A 27,520-nucleotide genomic window follows, 5' to 3' on the forward strand; every position below is an offset into this window, starting at 1 on the left:
TGTCTCTTTGGTCAGGTTACAACCTTGAAAATAAAACAAATAGACATGATCGTTTCAACCAGCTTTAGTCTTCATTCTTAGAGACAGCATCATCACATGATGAATGAGTGTGATGTGTAAAAACACGTGGAGGAATTTGCACCTTTTCCAGGTCATTCTCTGTACCTCCCCAAAACAAAACAAATAAACCTATTTTTTGGCTACTGTCCCAGAATGCACCTGGCTGATTGACTGACAGGCTCTTTACTAAGGATTTTAATGGAGAATGTGCTAGTGCATTTATATACGGGTAAACTAACCAGCCAGTAACAAATAATTCCTCACGTTGACAGGCTGCCATCTCTCCTAATTTCCGTCCGACTGTGCCGACATATTTCCATTCGGCTCGGATTAAACAGCTGAGAAAATGAGCTCCCAATCAATTTTCCAAATGAAAACACTGGGGCCCTGTTCACCCATTTCTCCCCCTCCAGAAGATACTGCCATCCATCTAAAACAGACAAGAGGGTGCTCTGGTCCTAGGGGAGATAACTCAGGAAACAACCTGAGCAGGAACAGAAAGCCACAGCAAACCGATACAATCGTCCGCGCGCACATACACTAATGACTGTATATAAACGCAAGCACGCATGCATACACACACACACACACACACACACACACACAATCGTGAGCGTGCACACACGCACATGAACGCATACACACACAATCATACACATAATAGCACACAAAGACGCATACACACCCGTCGCTATGGGCGGGCCATAGGGGGCCGAGCCCACCCCCAAAAATGCTTGTGCCCCCCCCCCCCACTTGAGGGAATTTATTATTAAATATACTTACTGTAGGCTAATAATAATTGTGCCCTGCCCTCCCATGCATTTCATATGCCCCCCTTAAGACTGAGGTCTGGCGACGGGTCTGGACGCATACACACACTTACTCAAAAGCACAGACTCACACACTTTATAAAGAAAGTCACCCTAACACACACACTAACACAATAAATATATGATCAGCAATATAAACAAATGACCTATGGTTGTCAAAACAAATCATTAACCTTGCGGCCAAACCCTCCCTAAAAAGACAGGAGTCAGCTGCTCCGTTTGCATACCCATTGATGCACATTATTGATAGCAAAATGTTCAATGCATTTCAATGAGGGAGCATTCATTCTTGAGGTTATCAGTAATAGAGAACTCCAAGAGAGGGGATAAGCCTTAAAGAAACAGTCAAGACAGACAACATCTATTAGATACCGTCAGTCTCAACCAGGAAACAGCATACATGTGGTCATGTAGTCACAAAAACAGTTTGAAGTCTGTTTTGTGTTCGTATTTTCTCCCGTCTGATTTGGCAGCCTAATGCCACGATGGATACCATTGACAAGGCACGGGTTTCATGAATGAATGCCCCACGCTTTTCTCTCTCACAGTGAGGGTGTCTCTGTTGAGGGTGGTGTTATCAGGGCTAGACAGGTATTATTCATAGGGCTGTCTTTATTCCTAATGCGATAAAGGAGTTTATTTTTGGAGGTTATTTTCCTCCACTCAGTGTCTGCCGCAGTGAGAGGATCTGGGATATGGCCAGAGCTACCTCTAGTGGAGATAAATCAGAACTAACTTCATTAATTTGGAGTTGGAAAATGTTTTGTATGGGGGGGTTCTTCTGTGCTATTTTTACTGAATGGTTGGTTAAGGCTGTTATTACACGACAAGTTCACTTTGTGAGTGCAAAATGGTAGAGATCTGTTACAGTAACAGCAAGTTAATAAACTGTTCTCTAAAACAATACAGTCTTGCAAATTAAAATGACATAGAAAGTAATATCAAAGTGGGTCTGGAACAAAATGTGTTTATTGTGAAATTGGCTTGTAGCTGCTTTGATGTTTAAAACAGTGATATAAAATAATCAGATACTGTACCCTGGAGCGTAGCCAATATAGTTTCTGCTTCCAAGTCAAGAGACTGTATGAATGTGCCCTTGAATGGGGTACATAACCTGTTGGCGCAGACAAATATGTGTCTGGATAAATGAAAAGTGTGCCTTGGGACACCAGCAGTTGCCAAACATAGAAATTGAAGTCATTAATCAGTATTGCTGTGCCCATAATCCTGTTCGTTCCAAGGTCTAAATCTCGAAATCTCCCAATGTACATAAAGAAGATGGGCAAAGATTTCTATGCTGTTCCAGGTTGACTAGCGCTGACATGACATGGACAGCGAACTGTTCCCTTTGTATCATTCAGGTGTTGCTTGACTGAGAGGTTTCATGACGAAGGTGCAGAGGAGACCCCAGTGGTCGCTGGTAAAGCGTTGACAGTCATCCAACCTCTCCAAGCCCACCAGGGTCATGCCATCTGGGCTGACCTTTGACCCCTTGCCGGCCTGCCTCAGGAAGAGGCGGTCGAAGCGCAGGCGTGCAGGGAAAGGGAGGTCGTTGTTGTCATTGGTGACACAGTCCCAGGTGTACCGGCAGTCCTCCGGCTGGCCCAGGTACTCCCATACATCACAGATGCCCTCAGGTAGACCACCCTGGTTCTTAACCTGGAAACATACACAGACACATTGCAGACATACACACATGATGTACATGTCAAACACATCGCTCCCTCTCTCCCTGTCTCACCTCCCAGTCCCTGAGGTTGGTGTCTCCCCCAAAGATGACGTTGTGGTCCTGGGGCTGCTCCCTCATTGTCTTCCACACTGTCCTCAGCTGGTTCTGGCGTTCCAGGGATTGGGGCTTCATGCTCTCCATGTGGGACGTCATCACACACAGTGGATGGCCAAGGAAAGAAACCTGGTCCACGCCAGAGACAGCAGAGAGACACTGAGTAAGGGTAGAATCATAACTTGAGATCTGCATGTGTAACTTGAGATCTGCATGTGTAACTTGAGATCTGCATGTGTAACTTGGGATCTGCATGTGTAACTTGAGATCTGCATGTGTAACTTGAATATCTGTGCACATTTTCCATTACTTAATGACATTTGATGGAATGAGAGACGACAGGAAAAGATAAAGCAAGGTACAGAGAGTGTTCTTACATGGGCCATAAGCAGGTTTCTCCTCATCTTTGTGGTAGGGTAATTCACTATGCTACTCTCTAGAAGTTGAACTCTGGACTTCCTCAGCAGTATGGCAGTGAAATAGCTTCTGTCACTACCTGGGATGGACCATATCAACATAACACAGGAAGGCTAACCATAAACACAGTCATATAAGTACATAATTACAGTCATATAATCCACAACAGCTTTGATGTCATACTGAGAGATTGATTATTTAAAAAAATATTATTAAAGAAAAACGGATGTGTGCTGCGACCCACCCGGATAAATATTTTATTTTATTTAGATGTAAAAAATCTGGCCAAAGAAAAGCTAGAAATGCTCTCAAAATACAAGACTTTATAATTTTTTATTTTATTTTACCTTTATTTAACTATGCAAGTCAGTTAAGAACAAATTCTTATTTACAATGACGGCCTACACCGGCTAAACCCGGACGACGCTGGGCCAATTGTGCGCCGCCCTATGGGACTCCCAATCACGGCCAGTTGTGATACAGCCTGGAATCCAACCAGGGGGTCTGTAGTGACGCCTCAAGCACTGAGATGCAGTGCCTTAGACCGCTGCGCCACTCGGGAGCCCGAGGATAATGACTGAAAAGGTTTTTATAACGTTATTGCTTACCCGGCAACACATGATATGGCTTCAGAACCTGCTGTAAAACTTGGTAAATTGGTGAAATAACCTCTTGCAGTAGCACAATGTCAGGATGGTACCTTCAAGGGAGAAAGAACATGAGAAATCAACACATTTCACAGCCTAAGATGTTGTTTAATGACTCGTAAACATATCATTTTGTTCTGTGACTTGACCAGGCAGTTCATGAAAAAAATAACATTGTTTTTGATGAATAATAAAGGTTAATATGTGCAGTTTTAAAAGGGAGGGTAAAAAGCCTTTACTCCGTGACAAAAGTGAATGAGAAAATTGTGCAGAAGATGAATCTAGGACAGACTTCAAAAGCAATAGGCCAAAATCGTATTAACTGTGACGACTGTCTCCCTCCGATTGGTCACAGCTTCTCTCCACTCAGTGGGAGGGTGGGTTACGGGAATGACACACAACTTCTCATCCTAATGACTATATGACGAAATGTGTTGTGTGTTGATGTGACTCACTCGATCAGGTAGTCCAGTAGCCTTGAGAGACGTTCCTTGATATCGTCCAGGTCCAGGCCGTCTATGTTCCAGGTCAGAAGGGTGAGTTTGTTTGGGTCTCCCTTTTTCTTAGGTTTGTCCTCGTCTAGCGATGACTGTGATGACTGTGGAGATGACTGATCTGGCTGATCTGGTGATGACTGTTGTGGAGATGACTGATCTGGTGATGACTGGTCTAGAGATGACTGATGTGGCTGATCTGGTGATGACTGTTGTGGAGATGACTGATCTGGCTGATCTGGTGAAGACTGCTGTGGAGATGACTGATCTGTGGATAACCGTGTTGAAGGACCCTGATCTGGGTGTGGTTGGGCTTGAGGCGGCTGGTCCTTTGACTGGGTTAGGGGAAGATGGTCTATAGGTGGTTGGGCTAGGTTAGGGTGCACTGGATTGGGTTGCTCTGGTTGGGCTTGACTGGGTAGCACTGAAGGGAGCGTGGCTGGGTTTTGATGCCCTGTAGGTGGTTGGGCAGGGTTACGTTGTGCTGGTTTGGGTTGCTCTGGTTTGGGTTTCTCTCGATTAGATTGCCCTAAGGGTGGGTCAGGTTGCACTGATGGGGATTGGGCTGGGTTAGGTTTCTCTGATTGTGGTTGAACCAGGACAGACAGCAATGGGGCAGATTTGCCCATCTCTCCCTCCTTGTCCTCCATCTTCTCGGCACTCCTCTTTTTCTTTCCTCTCTTCTTCTTTCTCTCCTTGGAATTTCCAGGGGCTGTAACCTGTTGGAGGGAGTCACTCGTCTGGTTCTTATTGCCATCTGCTGGCCTGTTTATGTAGGTGTCATAAGAGGATCACAAGAGAGGTGTTAGTTAATCAATTATGAATGGGAAAATAAACTGACTTTACAAAATGCCAGACACCTATAATAATATGGCCACTGATTTAGTAGATGCTTTCTTTTATCCAAAGCGATCGCTAACACTATTCAGTACTGTATGTGGCTCGTGCAGGAATCAAACCCACCACAAACCAGGTGTTGTAACACCGTGCCCCCACCGACAGAGCCTATGTGGCTTGTCACTTACCTTTCCACTGAGTCTTGTTGCTTGTCCCCCATCGCTGTTCACCTTATTTTCACTTTTACATAGCTGTTTCACCCATAGGCACAAAAACAAACTGCATTCAGCTCCACTTACTCCCAACTGACAGAGTAGGCCTACAGGTCCTTTCCAAATAAGGTGACATGTAAGTTAGGGTGCTTACTTAAGCCTACATGCTATATAGTAATGCGGATCTTCAAATTCAGACTACAAAAATAAATAAAGCTATTTTCATGACGGACCGTGGATTGCAGTGGAAGTTCAGTCTGTAAATGTTGATTTCGATTCTTCGTAAATACGCCCCCTCTCTAGAGAAACCACGCAGTCATTGGGTGAAACTGAAAGTGACCCGACAACGGCAGAATAATAATAATAATAATAATAATAATAATAATAATATTAATAATAGCTGTTCTAATTGTTTGTTGTTGTTGTGTGCATTTATGTACCAACTCTGTTGATAGAAAATGCAATAAATGTATGGGTTAAAAAAAGTAGTAAATAATAATAATAATAACAATAGGTATAATGGTGATGATGGCTTATATGTCGAATATGCCCATACCCATAAGGTTCATTTTTATCTTTGAACATTAAATGATTCGGTATATATTGAAGACATATCGTCCCCCTCCCCTCATATATCCCGCTGGCGACACTCCCTCCCCTGGCATGGACGGCAAGCCACTGCGGCCAGACAGGGATGGTGAGCAGCATGACATGAGTAGCCTTTCCCCGAATACCAGTGCGCACTCATTTTGCTCAGCTGCAGAGCAAATTGCCTCAGGAGACACTACCACCCCACCCGGCTGCGCCCAAAAGAGCTACAAAGGATGTCTACCGGGAACAGCAGGAGGGGAGCAGTGGAGAAGGGTGGTGCAGTAGCTGGCATGAACAAGACTGTAGCAACCCAGTCGAGCTAGGCGTATTTCGAGTGCACAGTGTGTGAACGCCGGGAAATTACACCCACTCTACAAAATGCCACCATAATTTGTCTTATCGATTGGAACAAAGACGTTAACTTCTAACGCTATTTGGATACATTGTTGCACCCTTCATCCTTGGTGAGTGTCTCGCGTGTAGCTACATCTTTCTCAAGTGCTGTATGAGCAGTCACAGTGCTGGAGGGCTGCTTTGAATAGTTGAACTGCTCTGGCTTGCTCAGTAGTTTCTATTTAAATTCGATATCCTGTTGTAGGCTACACATTCGAACCATGTTATCCCCTCAACAACCGTGAGATTAGTAGGCTAATGATGTTAGCCTCTAGAATACTGTGTAGCAGACCCCAGTGTAGAAAAAAGTTGGTTGCGTCATCATCAAAGGCCTCATGAAACCTTTTTTCTCCACCACCTATTTCGCCGAGGGGAGTCGCTGGCCTTGGTGCTGAAACAGCGTTTTATAATATAAGGGATGGGGAGAAAGTAAAGGAAATCAGCTTGTTGACATTATTGGATGTTGTGTTTTAGTGCGACCACACATTACCAATATGTTAGGTTTACTCATGATTAAGTAATGTATTCATTAATTCGTTATTTATAGAGCCTTATATGGTGTGAACTTATTCAGTGACTTTCTCAGCATGGTATGCAAAAGACAGATAATGGGATCAATCCTGAGTTCACATGCAGTGCTTTGTCCTGAGTTCAAATACAGTAACCAACAGTGACCCTTGATCTGTAGCCCTATATTAGAATCACACTTTATCCTAGCGACTACCCTTAACAATTAGCTGAAACAACATAAATATATGATCATTGTTTACCTACACAGTAAGCAGAAGCAACAGACCAGTAAACACACAGCAGGGTGACAGTAGTAACAGGTTCAGTAGAGTCCACCATGGGAGGTATGGGCAGAGAGAGGTGCTGTGTCATCCTTGCCAAGGTGGCACGTGGCATTACACTGAGTCACACACGATCCACTCAACATGAGGCAGGAGGATACTGACGGTCAATCTATGTGGGTAGGAGAGTCCATGTTGCTTTTGTGAGTGAGTATCAAAATGGTCGTTGGTAGGTACAGTAGGTGATGTGTAATTATTATTATTATTATTATTATTATTATTATTATTATTATTATTATTATCATTATCATTGTCACTATTATTATTATGTTATTATTATCATTATCATTATTATGTTATTATTATCATTATCATTATCATTATCATTATTATAATTATTATGTTATTATTAGCATTATTATTATCATTATTATGTTATTATAATCATTATTATTATTATTATCTGAGACAATGTGTAATGTGTCTGTGATTTCTTCCGTGTTCCAGGTTTAGATCAGTCTGTCCGGTGCATCATGCAGACAGGAGCTCACCTGCTTCTCTATCTCATCCTGCACTATGTGGAAGGTTGGGCACATCTTTAAAATGATGTTCTTGTGACTGTACCTCATGTTAAATGAATATTTCTGCTGTGTGTTCTATGTTGTGTTGTAGCATTCATAAAGTTAACAAACAGCAGTCATGTTTGTATTGAGTTTCTGATTCCGATATGGTCAAAAAGACAATGGTTTCACTGAGAGATGCTTTTCAGGGGTTAAAATGAACAATTAGTAACAGGATAATGAACCCAAATGTGCCCTTTAAGTACCTCCAAAAAGCTTTTTGATTCATTCTAAGAGTGGCAGTATATTTAGGTGATGTTTACCAGGATCTGCTTGTGCACTCAATATCCCCTTGTGAGAGCAGCAGAATAATTACATTTGCTGTTATTGAGTCAATTTATTCATTATCATACACTGCCCATTGTGTGGTGTTCAGTAACACAAAGAAAGCAGCTGATGCCTTTTCCCTCAGTTATCAGCTGAAATTGTTGAGAGCTAAGATGTGAGTATACCTAGGCTAACAGTATCAGTGAAGTGATCGCTGAATAATTCATGCTTGTTTTCCTCCGTTTAATGGTTCCATCTGGTTGATGCCTTAGTGGAGCATGTTGGAAGGTGACTCTTCCCACTGTGAAACAACCTGATTTTATTGCTGACTTTTACTAAATATAAGCAAAGTACAGTGCCTTGCAAAAGTATTCATTCCCCTTGGCGTTTTTCCTATTTTGTTGCATTACAGCCTGTAATTTAAATTGATTTTTATTTGGATTTCATGTAATGGACATACACAAAATAGTCCAAATTGATGAAGTGAAATGAAAAAAATAACTTGTTTCAAAAAAGTATTAAAAATAAATAATGGAAAAGTGGTGCGTGCATATGTATTCACCCTCTTTGCTATGAAGCCCCTAAATAAGATCTGGTGCAACCAATTACCTTCATAAGTCACATATTTAGTTAAATAAAGTCCACTTGTGTGCAATCTAAGTGTCACATGATCTGTCACATGATCTCAGTAAAAATACACCTGTTCTGAAAGGCCCCAGAGTCTGCAACACCACTAAGCAAGGGGCACCACCAAGCAAGTGGCACCATGAAGACCAGGGAGCTATCCAAACAGGTCAGGGACAAAGTTGTGGAGAAGTATAGATCAGGGTTGGGTTATAAAAAAATATCAGAAACTTTGAACATCCCACGGAGCACCATTAAATCCATTATTAAAAAATGGAAAGAATATGGCACCACAACAAACCTGCCAAGAGAGTGCCGCCCACCAAAACTCATGGACCAGGCAAGGAGGGTATTAATCAGAGAGGCAACAAAGAGACCAACGATAACCCTGAAGGAGCTGCAAAGCTTTTTGGACATCAAGGAAAACGCTATGTCTGGTGCAAACCCAACACCTCTCATCACCCTGAGAACACCATCCCCACAGTGAGGCATGGTGGTGGCAGCATCATGCTGTTGGAATGTTTTTAATCGGCAGGGACTGGGAAACTAGTCAGAATTGAAGGAATGATGGATGGCGCTAAATACAGGGAAATTCTTGAGGGAAACCTGTTTCAGTCTTCCAGAGATTTGAGACTGGGACGGATGTTCACCTTCCAGCAGGACAATGACCCTAAGCATACTGCTAAAGCAACACTTGAGTGGTTTAAGGGGAAACATTTAAATGTCTTGGAATGGCCTAGTCAAAGCCCAGACCTCAATCCAATTGAGAATCTGTGGTATGACTTAAAGATTGCTGTACACCAGCGGAACCCATCCAACTTGAAGGAGCTGAAGCAGTTTTGCCTTGAAGAATGGGCAAAATTCCCAGTGGTTAGATGTGCCAAGCTTATAGAAACATACCCCAGGAGACTTGCAGCTGTAATTGCTGCAAAAGGTGACTCTACAAAGTATTGACTTTGGGGGGTGAATAATTATGCACGTTTTCAGTTTTTTTGTGTTATTTCTTGTTTGTTTCACAAAAACAAAAATCTTGAAGGTGGTAGGCATGTTGTGTAAATCAAATGATACAAACCCCCCCCCAAAATCCATTTTAATTCCAGGTTGTAAGGCAACAAAATAGGAAAAATGGCAAGGGGGGTGAATACTTTCGCAAGCCACTGTATAAGCAAAAGCTGTTTTACCTGTTTTACCATTCCAAGATGGCGAAGTAGTGCAGTCCTGTTTCTGTCGTGTGTCTGTAAATAGCCTGTAAATACCCTGTTTTTTTGTATTTTTCGTACATATTTCCCTATCAGACTTTTCATCCTTCTACAAAATATACTTTCCTGCAACCCGCCTCACTCAATGTGGAACGGATTCTATTTTTGACTTACCTTTATCTAGAATCTAGAATCTCCAGTTGAAACTAGCTAGCCAGCTAACTAGCTACTTGCTATTAGCCACAGCTAGCGGTGTTTCACCCAGAACATTGGATTTTTTTCCGCGGGATTAATTTTAATCACTGGACATTGATCACCGGATATTCGGCCAGTCTGCACAGCGCGTTATCGACCCAGAACATATCAGTTTTTCCGCCGGAATCACTGAATCACTGGACCTTTAACTCCGGATTCATCGCTACCAGCTGGCTACAACAAAACGGACGCTGTGGTCTGGCTAATCATCCTGAGCTAGGCCCATCTCCCGGCTATCTACCTCTCTGTCAACCGGACGGGACCACCTAGTGTTGACACCGAGCCCCGCCGATCCTACACGACTGGTCTGCCGACGAAATCGTCTGATGTGGTTACGACGTTAACCACGAAGATTCCATCCATCGGCTAGCCCTGGCCCGCTAGCACACGCTATCCGTGGCCTCTTACTCACAAGTGCTTCACCACCGGACCTTATGATAACTCAGCTATACAGCTGATATCTGCTGGACTGTTCCTTTTTACGGTACTACATCCTGTTTATGTTTAGCCTCAGCCCAAACATGGTTAGTTTATTGTTGCTTCGGTTATTTCTAATTGTACTATATCACTGTAGACCCCCCAGCCTAGCTAAACCTGCCTTAGATAGCTCCTTTGTCCCTCCCCCCATACACTCAGAGACCGACTCAATTGATGCCTCTAGAGATACTATCTCTTTCATTGTTACCCAACGCTTAGGTTTACCTCCACTTTACTCATATCCTTCCATATCCTTGTCTGTACATAATGCCCTGAATCTTTTCTATAACACCCGGAAATCTGCCCCCTTTATTCTATGTACCCAACGCACTAGAAGACCAGTTCTTAAAGCCTTTAGCCGTATCCTTATTCTAGTCCTCCTCTGTTCCTCTGGTGATGTAGAGGCTAACCCAGGCCCTGCAGCCCTCAGTATCACTCCTACTCCCCAGGCGCTATCATTTGATGACTTCTGTAATCGCAAAAGTCTTGGTTTCTTGCACATAAATATCAGAAGTCTACTTCCTAAGTTTGAGTTATTCACTGCGTTAGCACACTCTGCCAACCCTGATGTTCTAGCAGTGTCTGAATCCTGGCTCAGGAAGGCCACCAATAATTCTGAAATTTCCATCCCCAACTATAACATTTTCCGTCTAGATAGAACTGCCAAAGGGGGTGGAGTTGCAATCTACTGTAGAGATAGCCTGCAGAGCTCCATCATACTATCCAGGTCTGTGCCCAAACAGTTTGAGCTTCTACTTCTAAAAATCCACCTTTCCAGAAATAAGTCTCTCACTGTTGCCGCTTGCTACAGACCCCCCTCAGCCCCCAGCTGTGCCCTGGACACCATATGTGAATTGATTGCCCCCCATTTATCCTCAGAGTTTGTACTGCTTGGTGACCTAAATTGGGATATGCTTAATACCCCAGCCATCCTACAATCCAAGCTAGATGCCCTCAACCTCACACAAATTATCAACGAACCTACCAGGTACAACCCTAAATCCGTAAACATGGGTACCCTCATAGATATCATCCTGACTAACATACCCTCTAAATACACCTCAGCTGTCTTCAACCAGGATCTCAGCGATCACTGCCTTATTGCCTGCGTCCGTAACGGGTCCGCGGTCAAACGACCACCCCTCATCACTGTCAAACGCTCCCTAAAACACTTTAGCGAGGAGGCCTTCCTAATTGACCTGGCCCAGGTATCCTGGATGGATATAGATCTCATTCCATCAGTAGAGGATGCCTGGTTGTTCCTTAAAAGTAATTTCCTCTCAATCTTAAATAAACATGCCCCATTCAAAAAATACAGAACTAAGAACCGATATAGCCCCTGGTTCTCCTCAGACTTGACTGCCCTTGACCAGCACAAAAACATCCTGTGGCGTACAGCATTAGCATCAAATAGCCCCCGCGATATGCAACTTTTCAGGGAAGTTAGGAACCAATATACACAAGCAGTCAGGAAAGCAAAGGCTAACTTTTTCAAACAGAAATTTGCATCCTGTAGCACTAACTCCAAAAAGTTTTGGGACACTGTAAAGTCCATGGAGAATAAGAGCACTTCCTCCCAGCTGCCCACTGCACTGAGGCTAGGAAACACTATCACCACCGATAAATCTACAATAATCGAGAATTTCAACAAGCATTTTGCTACAGCTGGCCATGCTTTCCATCTGGCTACCACTAACCCGGCCACCAACTCTGCACCCTCTGCTGCAACTTACCCATGCCCCCCCCGCTTCTCCTTCACACAAATTCAGACAGCTGATGTTTTGAAAGCGCTGCAAAATCTGGACCCCTACAAATCAGCTGGGCTAGACAATCTGGACCCTTTCTTTCTAAAACTAGCCGCCGAAATTGTCGCAACCCCTATTACTAGTCTGTTCAACCTCTCTTTCATAACGTCTGAGATCCCCAGAGATTGGAAAGCTGCCGCGGTCATCCCCCTCTTCAAAGGGGGTGACACTCTAGATCCAAACTGCTACAGACCTATATCCATCCTGCCCTGCCTTTCGAAAGTATTCGAAAGCCAAGTTAACAAACAGATCATCGACCATTTCGAATACCACCGTACCTTCTCCGCTATGCAATCCGGTTTCCGAGCTGGTCACGGGTGCACTTCAGCCACGCTCAAGGTCCTAAACGATATTATAACCGCGATTGATAATAGACAGTACTGTGCAGCCGTCTTCATCGACCTGGCCAAGGCTTTCGACTCTGTCAACCACCGCATTCTTATTGGCAGACTAAATAGCCTTGGTTTCTCAAATGACTGCCTCGCCTGGTTCACCAACTACTTCTCAGATAGAGTTCAGTGTGTCAAATCGGAGGGCCTGTTGTCTGGACCTATGGCAGTCTCTATGGGGGTGCCACAGGGTTCAATTCTTGGGCCGACACTTTTCTCCGTGTATATCAATGATGTCGCTCTTGCTGCTGGTGACTCTCAGATCCACCTCTACGCAGACGACACCATTTTGTATACATCTGGCCCTTCATTGGACACTGTGTTAACAAACCTCCAAACGAGCTTCAATGCCATACAACAATCCTTCAGTAGCCTTCAACTGCTCTTAAACACTAGTAAAACTAAATGCATGCTTTTCAATCGAACGCTGCTAGCACCCGCACACCCGACTAGAATCACCACTCTCGACGGGTCTGACCTAGAGTATGTGGACAACTACAAATATCTAGGTGTCTGGTTAGACTGTAAACTCAACTTCCAGACTCACATAAAGAATCTCCAATCCAAAGTTAAATCTAGAATCGGCTTCCTATTTCGCAACAAAGCCTCCTTCACTCATGCTGCCAAACATGCCCTCGTAAAACTGACTATCCTACCGATCCTTGACTTCGGCGATGTCATTTACAAAATAGCCTCCAACACTCTACTCAGCAAATTGGATGTAGTCTATCACAGTGCCATCCGTTTTGTCTCCAAAGCCCCATACACTACCCACCACTGTGACCTGTACGCTCTTGTTGGCTGGTCCTCACTACATGTTCGTCGTCAAACCCACTGGCTCCAGGCCATCTATAAATCACTGCTAGGCAAATCCCCGCCTTATCTTAGCTCATTGGTCACCATAGCAGCACCCACCCGTAGTCTGCGCTCCAGCAGGTATATCTCTCTGGTCATTCCCAAAGCCAACACCTCCTTTGGCCGCCATTCCTTCCAGTTCTCTGCTGCCAATGACTGGAACGAATTGCAAAAATCTCTGAAGCTGGAGACTCTTATCTCCCTCAATAACTTTAAGCATCAGTTGTCAGAGCACCTTACCGATCACTGCACCTGTACACAGCCCATCTGAAATTAGCCCACCCAACTACCTCATCCCTATATTGTTATTTATTTTGCTCTTTTGCACCCCAGTATCTCTATTTGCACATAATCTCTTGCACATCTAGCATTCCAGTGTTAATACTATTGTAATTATTCTGCACTATAGCCTATTTATTGCCTTACCTCCATAACTTGCTACATTTGCACACACTGTATATATATTTTCTGTTGTATTTCTGACTTTATGTTTTTTTTTTTTTTTACCCCATATGTAACTCTGTGTTGTTTTTATTGCACTACTTTGCTTTATCTTGGCCAGGTCGCAGTTGTAAATGAGAACCTGTTCTCAACTGGCTTACCTGGTTAAATAAAGGTGAAATAAAAAAAAAATATACAGTTGAAGTCGGAAGTTTACATACACCTTAGCCAAAAACATTTGAACTCAGTTTTTCACAATTCCTGACATTTAATCCTAGTAAAAATGTATTGTCTTAGGTCAGTTATGATCACCACTTTATTTTAAGAATGTGAAATGTCAGAATAATAGTAGAGAGAATTATTTATTTCAGCTTTTATTTCTTTCATCACATTCCCAGTGGGTCAGACGTTTACACACACTCAATTAGTATTTGGTAGCATTGCCTTTAAATTGTTTAACTTGGGTCGAACATTTCGGGTAGCCTTCCACAAGCTTCCCACAATAAGTTGGGTGAATTTTGGCCCATTCCTCCTGACAGAGCTGGGGTAACTGAGTCAGGTTTGTAGGCCTCCTTGCTCGCACACGCTTTTTCAGTTCTGCCCACAAAATTTCTATAGGATTGAGGTCAGGGCTTTGTGATGGCCACTCCAATACCTTGACTTTGTTGTCCTTAAGCCATTTTGCCACAACTTTGGAAGTATGCTTGGGGTCATTGTCCATTTGGAAGACCCATTTTTTTCGACCAAGCTTTAACTTCCTGACTGATGTCTTGAGATGTTGCTTCAATATATCCACATAATTTTCCTTCCTCATGATGCCATCTATTTTGTGAAGGGCACCAGACCCTCCTGCACCAAAGCACCCCCACAGCATGATGCTGCCACCCCCGTGCTTCACGGTTGGGATGGTGTTCTTCGGCTTGCAAGCACCCCCTTTTTCCTCCAAACATAATGATGGTCATTATGGCCAAACAGTTCTATTTTTTATTTCATCAGACCAGAGGACATTTCTCCAAAAACTACGATCTTTGTCCCCATGTGCAGTTGCAAACCGTAGTCTGTCTTTTTCATGACAGTTTTGGAGCAGTGGCTTCTTCCTTGCTGAGCGGCCTTTCAGGTTATGTCGATATAGGACTCATTTTACTGTGGATATAGATACTTTGTACCTGTTTCCTCCAGCATCTTCACAAGGTACTTTGCTGTTGTTCTGGGATTGATTTGCACTTTTCGCACCAAAGTACATTCATCTCTAGGAGACAGAATGCGTCTCCTTCCTGAGCGGTATGACGGCTGCATGGTCCCATGGTGTTTATACTTGCGTACTATTGTTTGTACAGATAAACGTGGTACCTTCAGGCATTTGGAAATTGCTCCCAAGGATGAACCAGACATGTGGAGGTCTACAATTTTTTTTCTGAGGTCTTGGCTGATTTCTTTAGATTTCCCCATGATGTCACGCAAAGAGGCACTGAGTTTGAAGGTAGGCCTTGAAATACATCCACAGGTACACCTCCAATTGACTCAAATGATGTCAATTAGCCTATCAGAAGCTTCTAAGCCATGACATCATTTTCTGGAATTTTCCAAGCTTTTTAAAGGCACAGTCAACTTAGTGTATGTAAACTTCTGACCCACTGGAATTGTGATACAGTGAATTATAAGTGAAATAATCTGTCTGTAAACAATTGTTGAAAAAATTACTTGTGTCATGCACAAAGTAGATGTCCTAACCGACTTACCAAAACTATAGTTTGTTAACAAGAAATTTGTGGAGTGGTTGAAAAATTAGCTTTAATGACTCCAACCTAAGCGTATGTAAACTTCCGACTTCAACCGTATCTCTGTGCTCTGTGCTCTGTACCATAGCTGCAGCGGCGTCCCAGTGCTGGCAGGGGGCGACGTATTCAGAGGCTGTGGTCTCCCCGGCCCTGAGGAGCAGCAATATCTTGCGGGTGCCGGAAGTGTCGTCTCTGGCGCAGTGTGCCGGGGCCTGTTGTGATCTGCCCGGTTGTAACCTGGCCTGGCTGTTTGAGCGTCGCTGCTACATCCTCAGCTGCCAGCATCGGGAGAACTGCCAGCCCAGACAGAGACCCGGAGCTGATTCCTATATGGCCTTCCTGCAGAGAGGACCCCCCCAGACCCTGCTGCTCCAGTCTCTGGTCAGGGGGGAGGCATACCCCAGTCGCTGGAGGCCCCGCCCCTCTGGGGACATAGAGGCCCTGAAGGACCTAGCCCTGTTAGATGGGCCCCAGACGGATTTTGGTGACCCAGGTGGGATGGATTTGGAATACCCTGAGAGTGAACTTGGCCCTGAGGATAAGGGTGGGGATCTTCCAGATTGGCCTGCAGCATTGGAAGGGAGGGATGGTTTCAACCTATCGGAAAGTGAAGGCAGGCTAGAGGGGCTGGGATTTGCAACAGAAGGGGCTGAGAGCAGCCTGCCCAGTCCTTCCACTGGGGCGACAGTCAGCCAAGGGGCACCCCCCATTGACCCCATGTCTGGCAATACACCTGAAAACAAGAAAGTAAGTGTCAGATGGAACAATGGGCAGGAATCATGACGCAACAAGAAATTATGGCATGGATAGGGTTGCAGGCATTATGAGGACCACATACAGTGGGGAAAAAAAGTATTTAGTCAGCCACCAATTGTGCAAGTTCTCCCACTTAAAAAGATGAGAGAGGCCTGTAATTTTCATCATAGGTACACGTCAACTATGACAGACAAAATGAGAAAAAATTTCCAGAAAATCACATTGTAGGATTTTTAATGATTTTATTTGCAAATTATGGTGGAAAATAAGTATTTGGTCAATAACAAAAGTTTCTCAATACTTTGTTATATACCCTTTGTTGGCAATGACACAGGTCAAACGTTTTCTGTAAGTCTTCACAAGGTTTTCACACACTGTTGCTGGTATTTTGGCCCATTCCTCCATGCAGATCTCCTCTAGAGCAGTGATGTTTTGGGGCTGTCGCTGGGCAACACAGACTTTCAACTCCCTCCAAAGATTTTCTATGGGGTTGAGATCTGGAGACTGGCTAGGCCACTCCAGGACCTTGAAATGCTTCTTACGAAGCCACTCCGTTGCCCGGGCGGTGTGTTTGGGATCATTGTCATGCTGAAAGACCCAGCCACGTTTCATCTTCAATGCCCTTGCTGATGGAAGGAGGTTTTCACTCAAAATCTCACGATACATGGCCCCATTCATTTTTTCTTTCCTTGGCCCCAGATCGAGGGAGATTATCAGTGGTCTTGTATGTCTTCCATTTCCTAATAATTGCTCCCACAGTTGATTTCTTCAAACCAAGCTGCTTACCTATTGCAGATTCAGTCTTCCCAGCCTGGTGCAGGTCTACAATTTTGTTTCTGGTGTCCTTTGACAGCTCTTTGGTCTTGGCCATAGTGGAGTTTGGAGTGTGACTGTTTGAGGTTGTGGACAGGTGTCTTTTATACTGATAACAAGTTCAAACAGGTGCCATTAATACAGGTAACGAGTGGAGGACAGAGGAGCCTCTTAAAGAAGTTGTTACAGGTCTGTGAGAGCCAGAAATCTTGCTTGTTTGTAGGTGACCAAATACTTATTTTCCACCATAATTTGCAAATAAATTCATAAAAAATCCTACAATGTGATTTTCTGGATTTTTTTTCCTCAATTTGTCTGTCATAGTTGACGTGTACCTATGATGAAAATTACAGGCCTCTCTCATCTTTTTAAGTGGGAGAACTTGCACAATTGGTGGCTGACTAAATACTTTTTTTCCCCACTGTACATGTTTGTCAGGAAATATATGTTTTATGTTCCATTGATCCAATACAGCGATTAGGATTTAGATAGCTCACAATTAGTGGACAAACTGGCCATGGAAAAGCAGTATGTCTAAATTAAGGCAGACAGTTGGAAATATCTCCTGTAAAGACAGCTGGGACATTTTAAATAGGGTTACTTCCCTGAGGTGTGATAAATGGTCACCCAGCTGACAGTCTGCATATATGTGTGTGTTATTACAGTGGCATTTTGCTGACTCAATTGCTCTGTAATCACAGTCACTCAGCGCACCTGCCCTTCACATTTCCTTTGAGGATAGGACATACTTTAGTCAATAAAGCTTCTCTTGCCAATGTAGGCTTGTCAGCCATTCCCAGGAGGGTGATTTAGAGAGAGTGTTAATTTGGGAATGAGCAATACAGATTCTATATTAGAGAGTCTTCATTTACTAATACGAATACTAATATATTTGCTGTTGTGTTTTCATTGTAGGATAGTGAACTACAGAACACATCCTTGGCCAGCTCAGGGCCAACATTCATGCCCAAACCACAGAATGACAGTGTTCACTCCTCCCAACCGAGCCAAATAAGGACTTCCCATCCCACTGAAGCCCCATCTCATCTGTCCAGTACTGTACCACTGACCACATCCACACAGACAGGTACTGCAGTAGGGTTTTGTTCATTGGATATTTTACCTTTATTGGTGATTGTAGGTAGTCTTTCATAGTCTTTGTTCTCCCTGTTACATAACCTGTTTCTATCTCATATTTTCTTGTTTTATTCCCAATCTCTTGTCTCTGTATAATCTGACAATCCTGTAGAGCTAACGTTGCCCAGGGACACGGTGGAGCTGGTAGCCTCCGTCAGCCCAGAGCCCCAAACTGGTACAGTCACAAACACAAGGGTTTTTACAAGCATGATCTGAAGTTTATTTTCTGGATTGATTAGAAATGGTACACAGCAGTCACACATTGCTGACAGTCCTAATGGATGGAATATTAGACCCCCAAAGCCGTCACCCTCCCAGTAACCCAGGTCGTGTCACTTCCTGCCAGCTCAACCATCATCAACGGCAGCTGTATGAAATAGTTGGCTTTGGATGGTGACTAACCTTACCATAATTTTACTCTTTACTTTTAGAGTAGGCCTACATTCTAGAATAGATAAACACATCAAATGAATGATTGGAGTCACAGCTCCAATGTACCATAAAACACACTTATATGAATACAAATACTACACACTGACTGTGTGTGGTTAATGTAAACTTTTATTTTCAAACGAATAGATGCTGCAAACCTAAACTGAAAAGCAAATGTTGTTAGTGCTTGCGTACGTATGTGTGATTGGCTATGTGGCTAGGTGCAAATGCATATGAGTAAAAATGAATGACTCTAGATTTCTTCTGGCTGGGAGGGATATTGAAGAAGCGTTTGGATTTGGATTTGGAGTTGAGTTCTACTCGTTCCATCTGGCTGGCTGCTCTCTTCTGTCCCCTGCCAGACTCCCCTGGGGTACAGGTTGAGCTTCCTTGTTCCATCTGGCTGGCTCTTATCTTTTGCCCCTTGTTGCTAGACGCCTTATCTGACGTACTAGCAGAGCCCCCTTCAATCTGGCTGGCTGTTGTCTTCAGTCAGGTGCTGCCACGGACGGGTTTCACACCGTCGCAACTTGAGGAGATTGAAGATCCATTTAGGCCTCTGCAGCTGACTCCATTTCTTTTCCAGTTCCTTTATTTTTATAACATGTTTTAGCCTTCCAATCTTTTCATTTCTTTCTTTGTTATGTTGTTCAGCTGCTTCTCTGTCAGTGGGCAGGAAACGTGGCCAGGCACCTGATTGGCACTGCCCTCCACATGCTAAACAGCACTCTGGGACAGGACTGGACACTGTGAGGCCTGCTGGGATGGCTTAGGACATGACAAATCCTTCTGAGAAGAGCCTGGACAACCAACCTTCCTCAGGATCATCCTGATTGCATTGGGGTTGCTGGGGTCAACAAGCAGGATGGACTCATATCGGACTTTAGCCTTTTGGGGCTTTGACAGGTGGCTCAGGTCACTGTGAGCGGCTTGGCCTTTTGAGCCAAGAGATGGAGCTGTGACTTTTACCCTTGGAGACCAGAGATTTGACATGTTCGCCACTGTCACTTTGGAGCCTGTGATTCTCCTCTGACTTAGATATATGAAAAGTAGGGAAAATGTTAATTGAGTTTACAAGCTGATTTTACAGTATTTCTTATAGCGACAATACACACTGTTTGCTTGATATATAAATACTCTGTGAGGACTTCTGGGGTATTCCTAATGAACATTAGAGCATATTTTACAGAATGGCTTTCAGGCCAAGCTAGACTACTTTAACATAACATTAGGGTCGCATTTTAAAATAAATCATGTCAAATACTGAAAAAAATGGATACTAGAACAAAACATCACAATAAAAGAGGGCAACGGTGAAGCGGCCATTTCCATCGTGGCGTGCATATTCTACTTCTAAACATCGTATAAATGATCGGAGAGGTTGAGAGTAGAAGAAGTTCAGGAGCAAAAAAAAATAAAATAAATAGAATTCATGTAAAATTGACTGTGTCCATAAGGTGTAGATAGTAAGTATAGGCTGGAAGTAGAGGCCTGGGCATTGTTGTTCACTAATTTACCCCAAGTAGGGAAAGGATGGCGGGGTTGAAAAGTAATAAAGGGGAGTATATATATAAAAAACATGGGGGATTGGAAGTGATGCAGACAATTACATTGATAGAAGTTACAATCTGCAATATTAAGCTGATATACCCCCATAAAAAAATAAATAATAATAATAATAATTTACTGTATTATTGTAAACAAAATAAAATATCTGTTTCAGATATCGTGTAATTTAATAATTTGTAACCGAATCCCTGAGCCGACTAGGTGAAAAATCAGTTGACGTGCCCTTGAGCAAGGCACAACCATAATTGCTCCTGTATGTAGCTCTGGATAAGAGTGTCTGCTAAATGACTAAAATGTAAATGTAAGACTATATTCATTAAACCCCCCCACCTCCCCTCCCCGCAAAAAACATAATCGAGAAATGTTTTTCGCATCAGTGTGTTTTTTCTTTTCCAAGTTTGTAACAACCTCAATAAATAATTTGGCCTAGCTGTTTGGTTAATGTATTATCTAAATATTTATCATTATGACAGTCCCCCAAAATGAGAAATGGTAAGGAGAAATGTTCCCCTGTGGACGTGGAGATGCTACTGGACTTGGTGTTGATGAATCAGTAGAGGGCAGTCTTCTCCCTTGTCACCAGAGCAGTAGTATCTGACAGATGAATCAACATTACAGATAAAGGAGTTTAGTCTAATATCAAAATACTGGCCTAAGAGCAATTAGGGCCTGCACACTTAAATGCTCCACCGTTTATTGATGTGAAACAAAAACAATGTTTCAATCGAAAATGAAGATCTGGTTTGGGTCTAAACATTGTCTTACTGCTGTATTTCAATAACGTTAGCCAGTATTTAAATCTGTTGGAGAATTTGAGTCTGCAGGTCCTATTCAATTAGACTACAGATTCTATCAAGCACCCACCTAATAAGATATTATGTGCGTCCGTTTACAGAATAGATTTGGCCTATATTATGACGATCTTGTGTTTGATGGTCCCCCACAGAGATTACTGATGATGGAGTGATCATCAGCCATCACTGGGAGCAGGTTGGAGGTCCATCCATAGAGCTTGGAGCTTTCTTGGACACACAGATTCTCAACCTATCCAACCTTGCCCCTGGGGAGTACACGTTCAGGTATGGATAGAACCTCTGCGGCCTAGAGTTGGGATCCAATTCAGTTTCATCGCAGTCAATTCAAGGCTTGAAATTCAAATAATGAATGGAAAAAATAAATTAAATCGTTTTGGTATGCTGCTCTATCATGGCACACAGGTCAGACTGCACTAATAGTTACAGTGTGTGGTCTCTATTAATCATAGTTGGTGTTTAACTAACAGGAATACAGGACCAAAGGTTTTCTGCCTTTAGGTAGTTATATCTTCCCTATAAAAAACCTTAGTTGACTTTTAAAATGAAGCCTCATGGAAATGTGACATAGATTCTGTGTAAGACATTACCATCAATGTTTCCCCCACCACTACAATACAAGCGTACAAGAGTAGCTGGATTCATCTTGATTCTTTCCAGGCTGACCGTTATAGATTCTGACGGGTTGTCAGACTCCACCACAGCTACAGTGGTGGAGAATGACCGACTGCCCTACCCCAGCCATACCCTCACTCCCACCTCCAGCCCTGGCCTTGCTGCTACCCTGGCCCACAGGCAGGTTGACCCTACTGCAGCCACCTCCTCTGTCAGTGCCTCTGCCACTCAGAAGACAGGTAAATGACATAAAGGCACTATTAAGATTATAACAGAGTATCAGATACGTTCTACAACATTGGATTGTCCTCAGGCAGTTTACCTCAGGCATACCTTTACCTTACTCCACCTAGTAGTAAACCCAAGGTAAAGCCAAGGGTATCAAAACATACATAGGACATGTTTCAACAAATGATCTGTTTTTCTCTGTCCCATAGAGAACAAAATCACCCCCATAGCTGAGGTCAAGGAGTCCAACAGAGCCCCTGTGGCTGTAGTGGGTCCTAACATGCAGCTGACCCTCCCAGTGACCAGCGTCACCCTGGACGGAAGCAGCAGCACTGATGACCACGCCGTCACCAGCTACCACTGGGACACCATCAGGTACCAACGCTGTTCATATAGGTCAAAGGTTGAGTCCAGAAAAGTCTATAAAGATATGAAGAACAAGCTGAAGAGCCTTCTCACAATGTCATTTTCTGTGTTGTTTTGTAGTGGTCCTCCAGGGTCAAGGACAGAGGGTGTGGACAAGGCCATAGCCATAGTAACGGGCCTCAGAGCGGGCCGCTACACATTTAGGCTGACTGTGGGTAACCAGGAAGGGCTGACAGACAGTGCCTTGCTCACAGTCAGGGTTCAAGAGGGTAAGGAAACACAGGTTGGCATTTATTGGGATGGAGGCAGCTCTGCAGAGTAGTTACTAGCTGGCACAAAGTAATACAATCTGATTTTAAACCTAACCGTAACCACACTGCTAACGCTAATGCCTAACCCTAACAATAATTAATGACAATAAACATCAACCTGCTAACAGAACACTCATGAGGCTTCAAACACAGCAATATGAGACATCATCACCAAGGCTGGTTGAGTATGATGGCATTCATCTAAAGCCTGCTGTCCATCCTCCCTCAGCCAGAAGCCTTTCCCCTGTAGCACATGCCAGTGGCAGCCACACCCTCACCCTGCCCAACAACTCCCTGGTGCTCAGAGGCTCAGTGACGGATGGTGACCCAGCCAAGGTGCACTTCCTCTGGGTCCGGGACAGTCAGAGCCCTGCTGCTGGGGTGAGTGAGAGGAGTCTTGATACTTAGGTATATGGTAAATATAGTTTGAACTTGTAATATGCTGTTAGCTAAACAGGTAGAAAGTAGGAACGACTGTAAGGTAGGAACTACTCTGTCCTGTCGTTCCCCCAGGACGTGCTGTATGGTTCAGAGCAGCAGGCCTCCCTGTATCTGGCCAACTTGGTGGAGGGGACCTATCTGTTCCAGCTGCGTGTCACAGACACCCAGGGACGCAGCAGCACCGCCACAGCCACCGTGGAAGTGCGGTCAGGTAGATGTGTGTGTGTTCTCAGACTGTGTCCCCCCACGGACCATGATGAGCATTAGGAGGAAGAGCTGAACAGCACATACAGCATATGTGTGTTCTGACAGAGTATGTATGTCCTCAGACTGTGTGTGTGTGTGTCCACAGACCCTGGTGGACGTGAGGAGGTAGAAGTGGAGATGTTGGTGGCGGTGGCCCAGGTGAGTGTGTCTCAGAGGGACACAGTGCTCAGACAGTTGGCCGCACTGCTCCACGTCCTGGACAATGACATCCACCTCAGGGGCTTAAGGGGACACTCAGACCTCAGGTACTGCCCAATGCAGCAAACACATACAAGACAAACATGCTTTTCTTACACATTGTATTATTACATTGTTCATGTGTATTCTCTCTGTGTGTGTGTGTGTGTGTGTGTGTGTGTGTGTGTGTGTGTGTGTGTGTGTGTGTGTGTGTGTGTGTGTGTGTGTGTGTGTGTGTGTGTGTGTGTGTGTGTGTGTGTGTGTGTGTGTGTGTGTGTGTGTGTGTGTGTGTGTGTGTGTGTGTGTGTGTGTGTGTAGCACAGTATTGAGGTTCTCAGTGCAGGGTCCTGAGGGGCCAGTCCCTGGTCCTAAACTGGCCAGTGTGCTGCGTGATCAGCTGCTGAGGGAGAAGACTGACTACCTGCTCTTCAGAGTCCTTCGAGTGGATACAGTCAGTGAGTACCACAACACAGAACACCACATCTTACCTTATCATACCATATTGTATTATAGTGGATAGCATTATATCAAAGCCTGTTACAATGTTATAGCAACATTATAGACCATCTCTGATTATATTACATGAGAGAGATGAAAGTAGACTAGATGACATCTCATCACTTGGTGACTAAGAAGGCTGTCTGTCTTTGTCCTCTGCCTTGGTATATGCTGATCATGTTTGTGTATTGGTGTTCATCCCACATCCCACTCAGTGTGCTTGCTACGCTGCTCGGGCCGTGGGACGTGTGACCCAATCACCAAGGAGTGTGTCTGTGACCCCTTTTGGACAGAGAACCTCATTCGCCGGTTCTTTGGCGATGGAGAGAGCAACTGTGGTGAGCTATGTTCATTCATCGGTCCTGAGAGGATGATATACTTGTTGCCCCGTCTGCTGTGAGATGCTACATTCACAGTGCCAGTCCTTTCTCTCTTCTGTTTGGCAGAGTGGCGGGTTCTCTACTTCATCCTGGCCTTCTTCATGGTCATTGTCCTCATCGTGACAGTCAACTGCGCGTGTGTCTACTGCTGCAAAAGGTGACTTTTCCTTTCTTGCTCAGACACACCGGAATGTCCTATATAGATTGTATGAATAGCTGTTTGTTAAAGGCCCAGTGCAGTCAAAAATGTGATTTTCCTGTGTTTTATATACAGTGGGGAGAACAAGTATTTGATACACTGCCTATTTTGCAGGTTTTCCTACTTACAAAGCATGTAGAGGTCTGTAATTTTTATCATATGTACACTTCAACTGGGAGAGACGGAATCTAAAACAAAAATCCAGAAAATCACATTGTATGATTTTTTAGTAATTAATTGGCATTTTATTGCATGACATAAGTATTTGATCACCTACCAACCAGTAAGAATTCCGGCTCTCACAGATCTGTTAGTTTTTCTTTAAGAAGCCCTCCTGTTCTCCACTCATTACCTGTATTAACTGCACCTGTTTGAACTCATTACCTGTATAAAAGACACCTGTCCACACACTCAAACAAACAGACTCCAACCTCTCCACAATGGCCAAGACTAGAGAGCTGTGTAAGGGCATCAGGGATAAAATTGTAGACCTGCACAAGGCTGGGATGGGCTACAGGACAATAGGCAAGCATATTGGTGAGAAGGCAACAACTGTTGGCGCAATTATTAGAAAATTGAAGAAGTTCAAGATGACAGTCAATCACCCTCGGTCTGGGGCTCCATGCAAGATCTCACCTCGTGGGGCATCAATGATCATGAGGAAGGTGAGGGATCAGCCCAGAACCTCATGGCAGGACCTGGTCAATAAACTGAAGAGAGCTGGGACCACAGCCTCAAAGAAAACCATTAGTAACACACTATGCCGTCATGGATTAAAATCCTGCAGCGCACGCAAGGTCCCCCTGCTCAAGCCAGCACATGTCCAGGCCCGTCTGAAGTTTGCCAATGACCATCTGGATGATCCAGAGGAGGAATGGGAGAAGGTCATGTGGTCTGATGAGACAAAAATATAGCTTTTTGGTCTAAACTCCACTCGCCGTGTTTGGAGGAAGAAGAAGGATGAGTACAACCCCAAGAACACCATCCCAACCGTGAAGCATGGAGGTGGAAACATCATTCTTTGGGGATGCTTTTCTGCAAAGGGGACAGGACGACTGCACCGTATTGAGGGGAGGATGGATGGGGCCATGTATCGCGAGATCTTAGCCAACAACCTCCTTCCCTCAGTAAGAGCATTGAAGATGGGTCATGGCTGGGTCTTCCAGCATGACAACGACCTGAAACACACAGCCAGGGCAACTAAGGAGTGGCTCCGTAAGAAGCATCTCAAGGTCCTGGAGTGGCCTAGTCAGTCTCCAAACCTGAACCCAATAGAAAATCTTTGGAGGGAGCTGATAGTCCGTATTGCCCAGCAACAGCCCCGAAACCTGAAGGATCTGGCGAAGGTCTGTATCGAGGAGTGGGCCAAAATCCCTGCTGCAGTTTGTGCAAACCTGGTCAAGACCTACAGGAAACGTATGATCTCTGTAATTGCAAACAAAGGTTTCTGTACCAAATATTAAGTTCTGCTTTTCTGATGTATCAAATACTTATGTCATGCAATAAAATGCAAATGAATTACTTAAAAATCATACAATGTGATTTTCTGGAAGGATATAAAAATTACAGACCTCTACATGCTTTGTAAGTAGGAAAACCTGCAAAATCGGCAGTGTTTCAAATACTTGTTCTCCCCACTGTATATACAGTATAGCCACACTATGAGGTTGGTATAATACTTTGAAATTGTGAAGATAATGCCCTTTTAGTGTAAGAGCTGTTTGAAAAGACTGCCTGAAATTTCTGCCTGTTTTGGTGGGATGGAGTTTTGGCCTGCCTGGTGACATCACCAGGCGGTAAATTGGTTAATAGACCAATAAGAAAGAGAGCTCACCACCGCTCTGCCAAAAAAGCATGTTTTCAGTTTCCCCCTCCCCAACTCAGACCAATCCCAGTCAGTCCTAGCTAAATTCTTGCTTGAGAAATGGCTATTTGCTAAGAAGCAATTTTTGTTTATTTTTGACCATTTTAATTGAAAACAATCACAGTAAGGTACTTAATTGTTACCCAAAAAGTATTTGTTATAGAGATTTTAAAAAGGCTGCATTGGACCTTTAATAGAAATGTGGGTTTTTGTTATGTTTAGGAGGGGGCGCACTAAGGTCAGGAAGAAAACTAAGTACACTATACTGGACAATATGGACGAACAGGAGAAAATGGAGCTGAGGCCCAAATACAGTAAGTGTCTTCTTTTTCATTCAACACATTTCAAACATTTCCTGTAAAGTTTGGTGACCCTGCCATGATCTACCCGGTCTGTCCCCTTCTCAGACATCAAACACAGGAGCACGGAGCACAACTCCAGCCTCATGATGTCCGAGTCAGAGTTGGACAGTGACCAGGATACCATCTTCAGCCGCGACCGACCGGTCCGGAGCAGAAACCGGACCAACGCTCAGGCTGCCCGCAATGGGAACACCTTCGGATGAGCAGGAACACACTGAAGTGGGGTGGTTATCGGACAACATGAGTGAAACCCACTTTTGCGATTATTGCCGGGGTGCACAGCTCGAGTCCTCGAGTGCAATAGTGACTGCTTGTTTTCGGTCTCGTCTTCTATTCAAATACTGGTTTCGACCAGGTCTGTACTTTCTATGACATTCATTGGACAACTCAGCACCAGGGAAATGTGAAAATCCAAGGGCCGTAGTGGACTAGAGTTGGGCATCACCTAATTCTGGGGAAGTTTACATACATACAGACTGTTTGAATGACTCGACACAAGGATGAAGGTGCTCTTTGTGAGGAACACAG

At 44.0% G+C, this 27,520-nt stretch overlaps 1 protein-coding gene and 1 pseudogene across 2 annotated transcripts; one reads left to right on the forward strand and one right to left on the reverse strand.

Annotated features, from left to right (window-relative positions):
* Positions 1-1,840: 1,840 nt before the first annotated feature.
* Positions 1,841-5,559, reverse strand: LOC311140170 (tyrosyl-DNA phosphodiesterase 2-like). Its single transcript, XM_084175114.1, has 6 exons — positions 5,257-5,559; positions 4,193-4,996; positions 3,699-3,790; positions 3,051-3,169; positions 2,632-2,802; positions 1,841-2,549 (listed from the first exon to the last, which is right to left on the reverse strand). The coding sequence occupies exons 1-6, from the start codon at positions 5,286-5,288 to the stop codon at positions 2,244-2,246; spliced, it is 1,524 nt and encodes a 507-aa protein (XP_084031240.1). The 5' UTR covers positions 5,289-5,559; the 3' UTR covers positions 1,841-2,243.
* A 2,029-nt stretch (positions 5,560-7,588) lies between these two features.
* LOC311139602 (dyslexia-associated protein KIAA0319-like) lies at positions 7,589-27,195 on the forward strand (annotated as a pseudogene). The gene is made up of 17 exons: positions 7,589-7,640; positions 15,854-16,512; positions 18,250-18,421; positions 18,584-18,666; positions 18,765-18,840; positions 21,419-21,551; positions 21,945-22,138; positions 22,337-22,502; positions 22,614-22,762; positions 23,034-23,185; positions 23,318-23,456; positions 23,598-23,757; positions 24,008-24,144; positions 24,379-24,525; positions 24,634-24,724; positions 26,853-26,944; positions 27,038-27,195. The product of its transcript is annotated as a dyslexia-associated protein KIAA0319-like (transcript).
* The last annotated feature ends 325 nt before the right edge of the window (positions 27,196-27,520 follow it).

The sequence above is a fragment of the Coregonus lavaretus genome (genome assembly GCF_964263955.1).
Source record: "Coregonus lavaretus genome assembly, chromosome: 13".
Lineage (NCBI taxonomy): Eukaryota > Metazoa > Chordata > Actinopteri > Salmoniformes > Salmonidae > Coregonus > Coregonus lavaretus.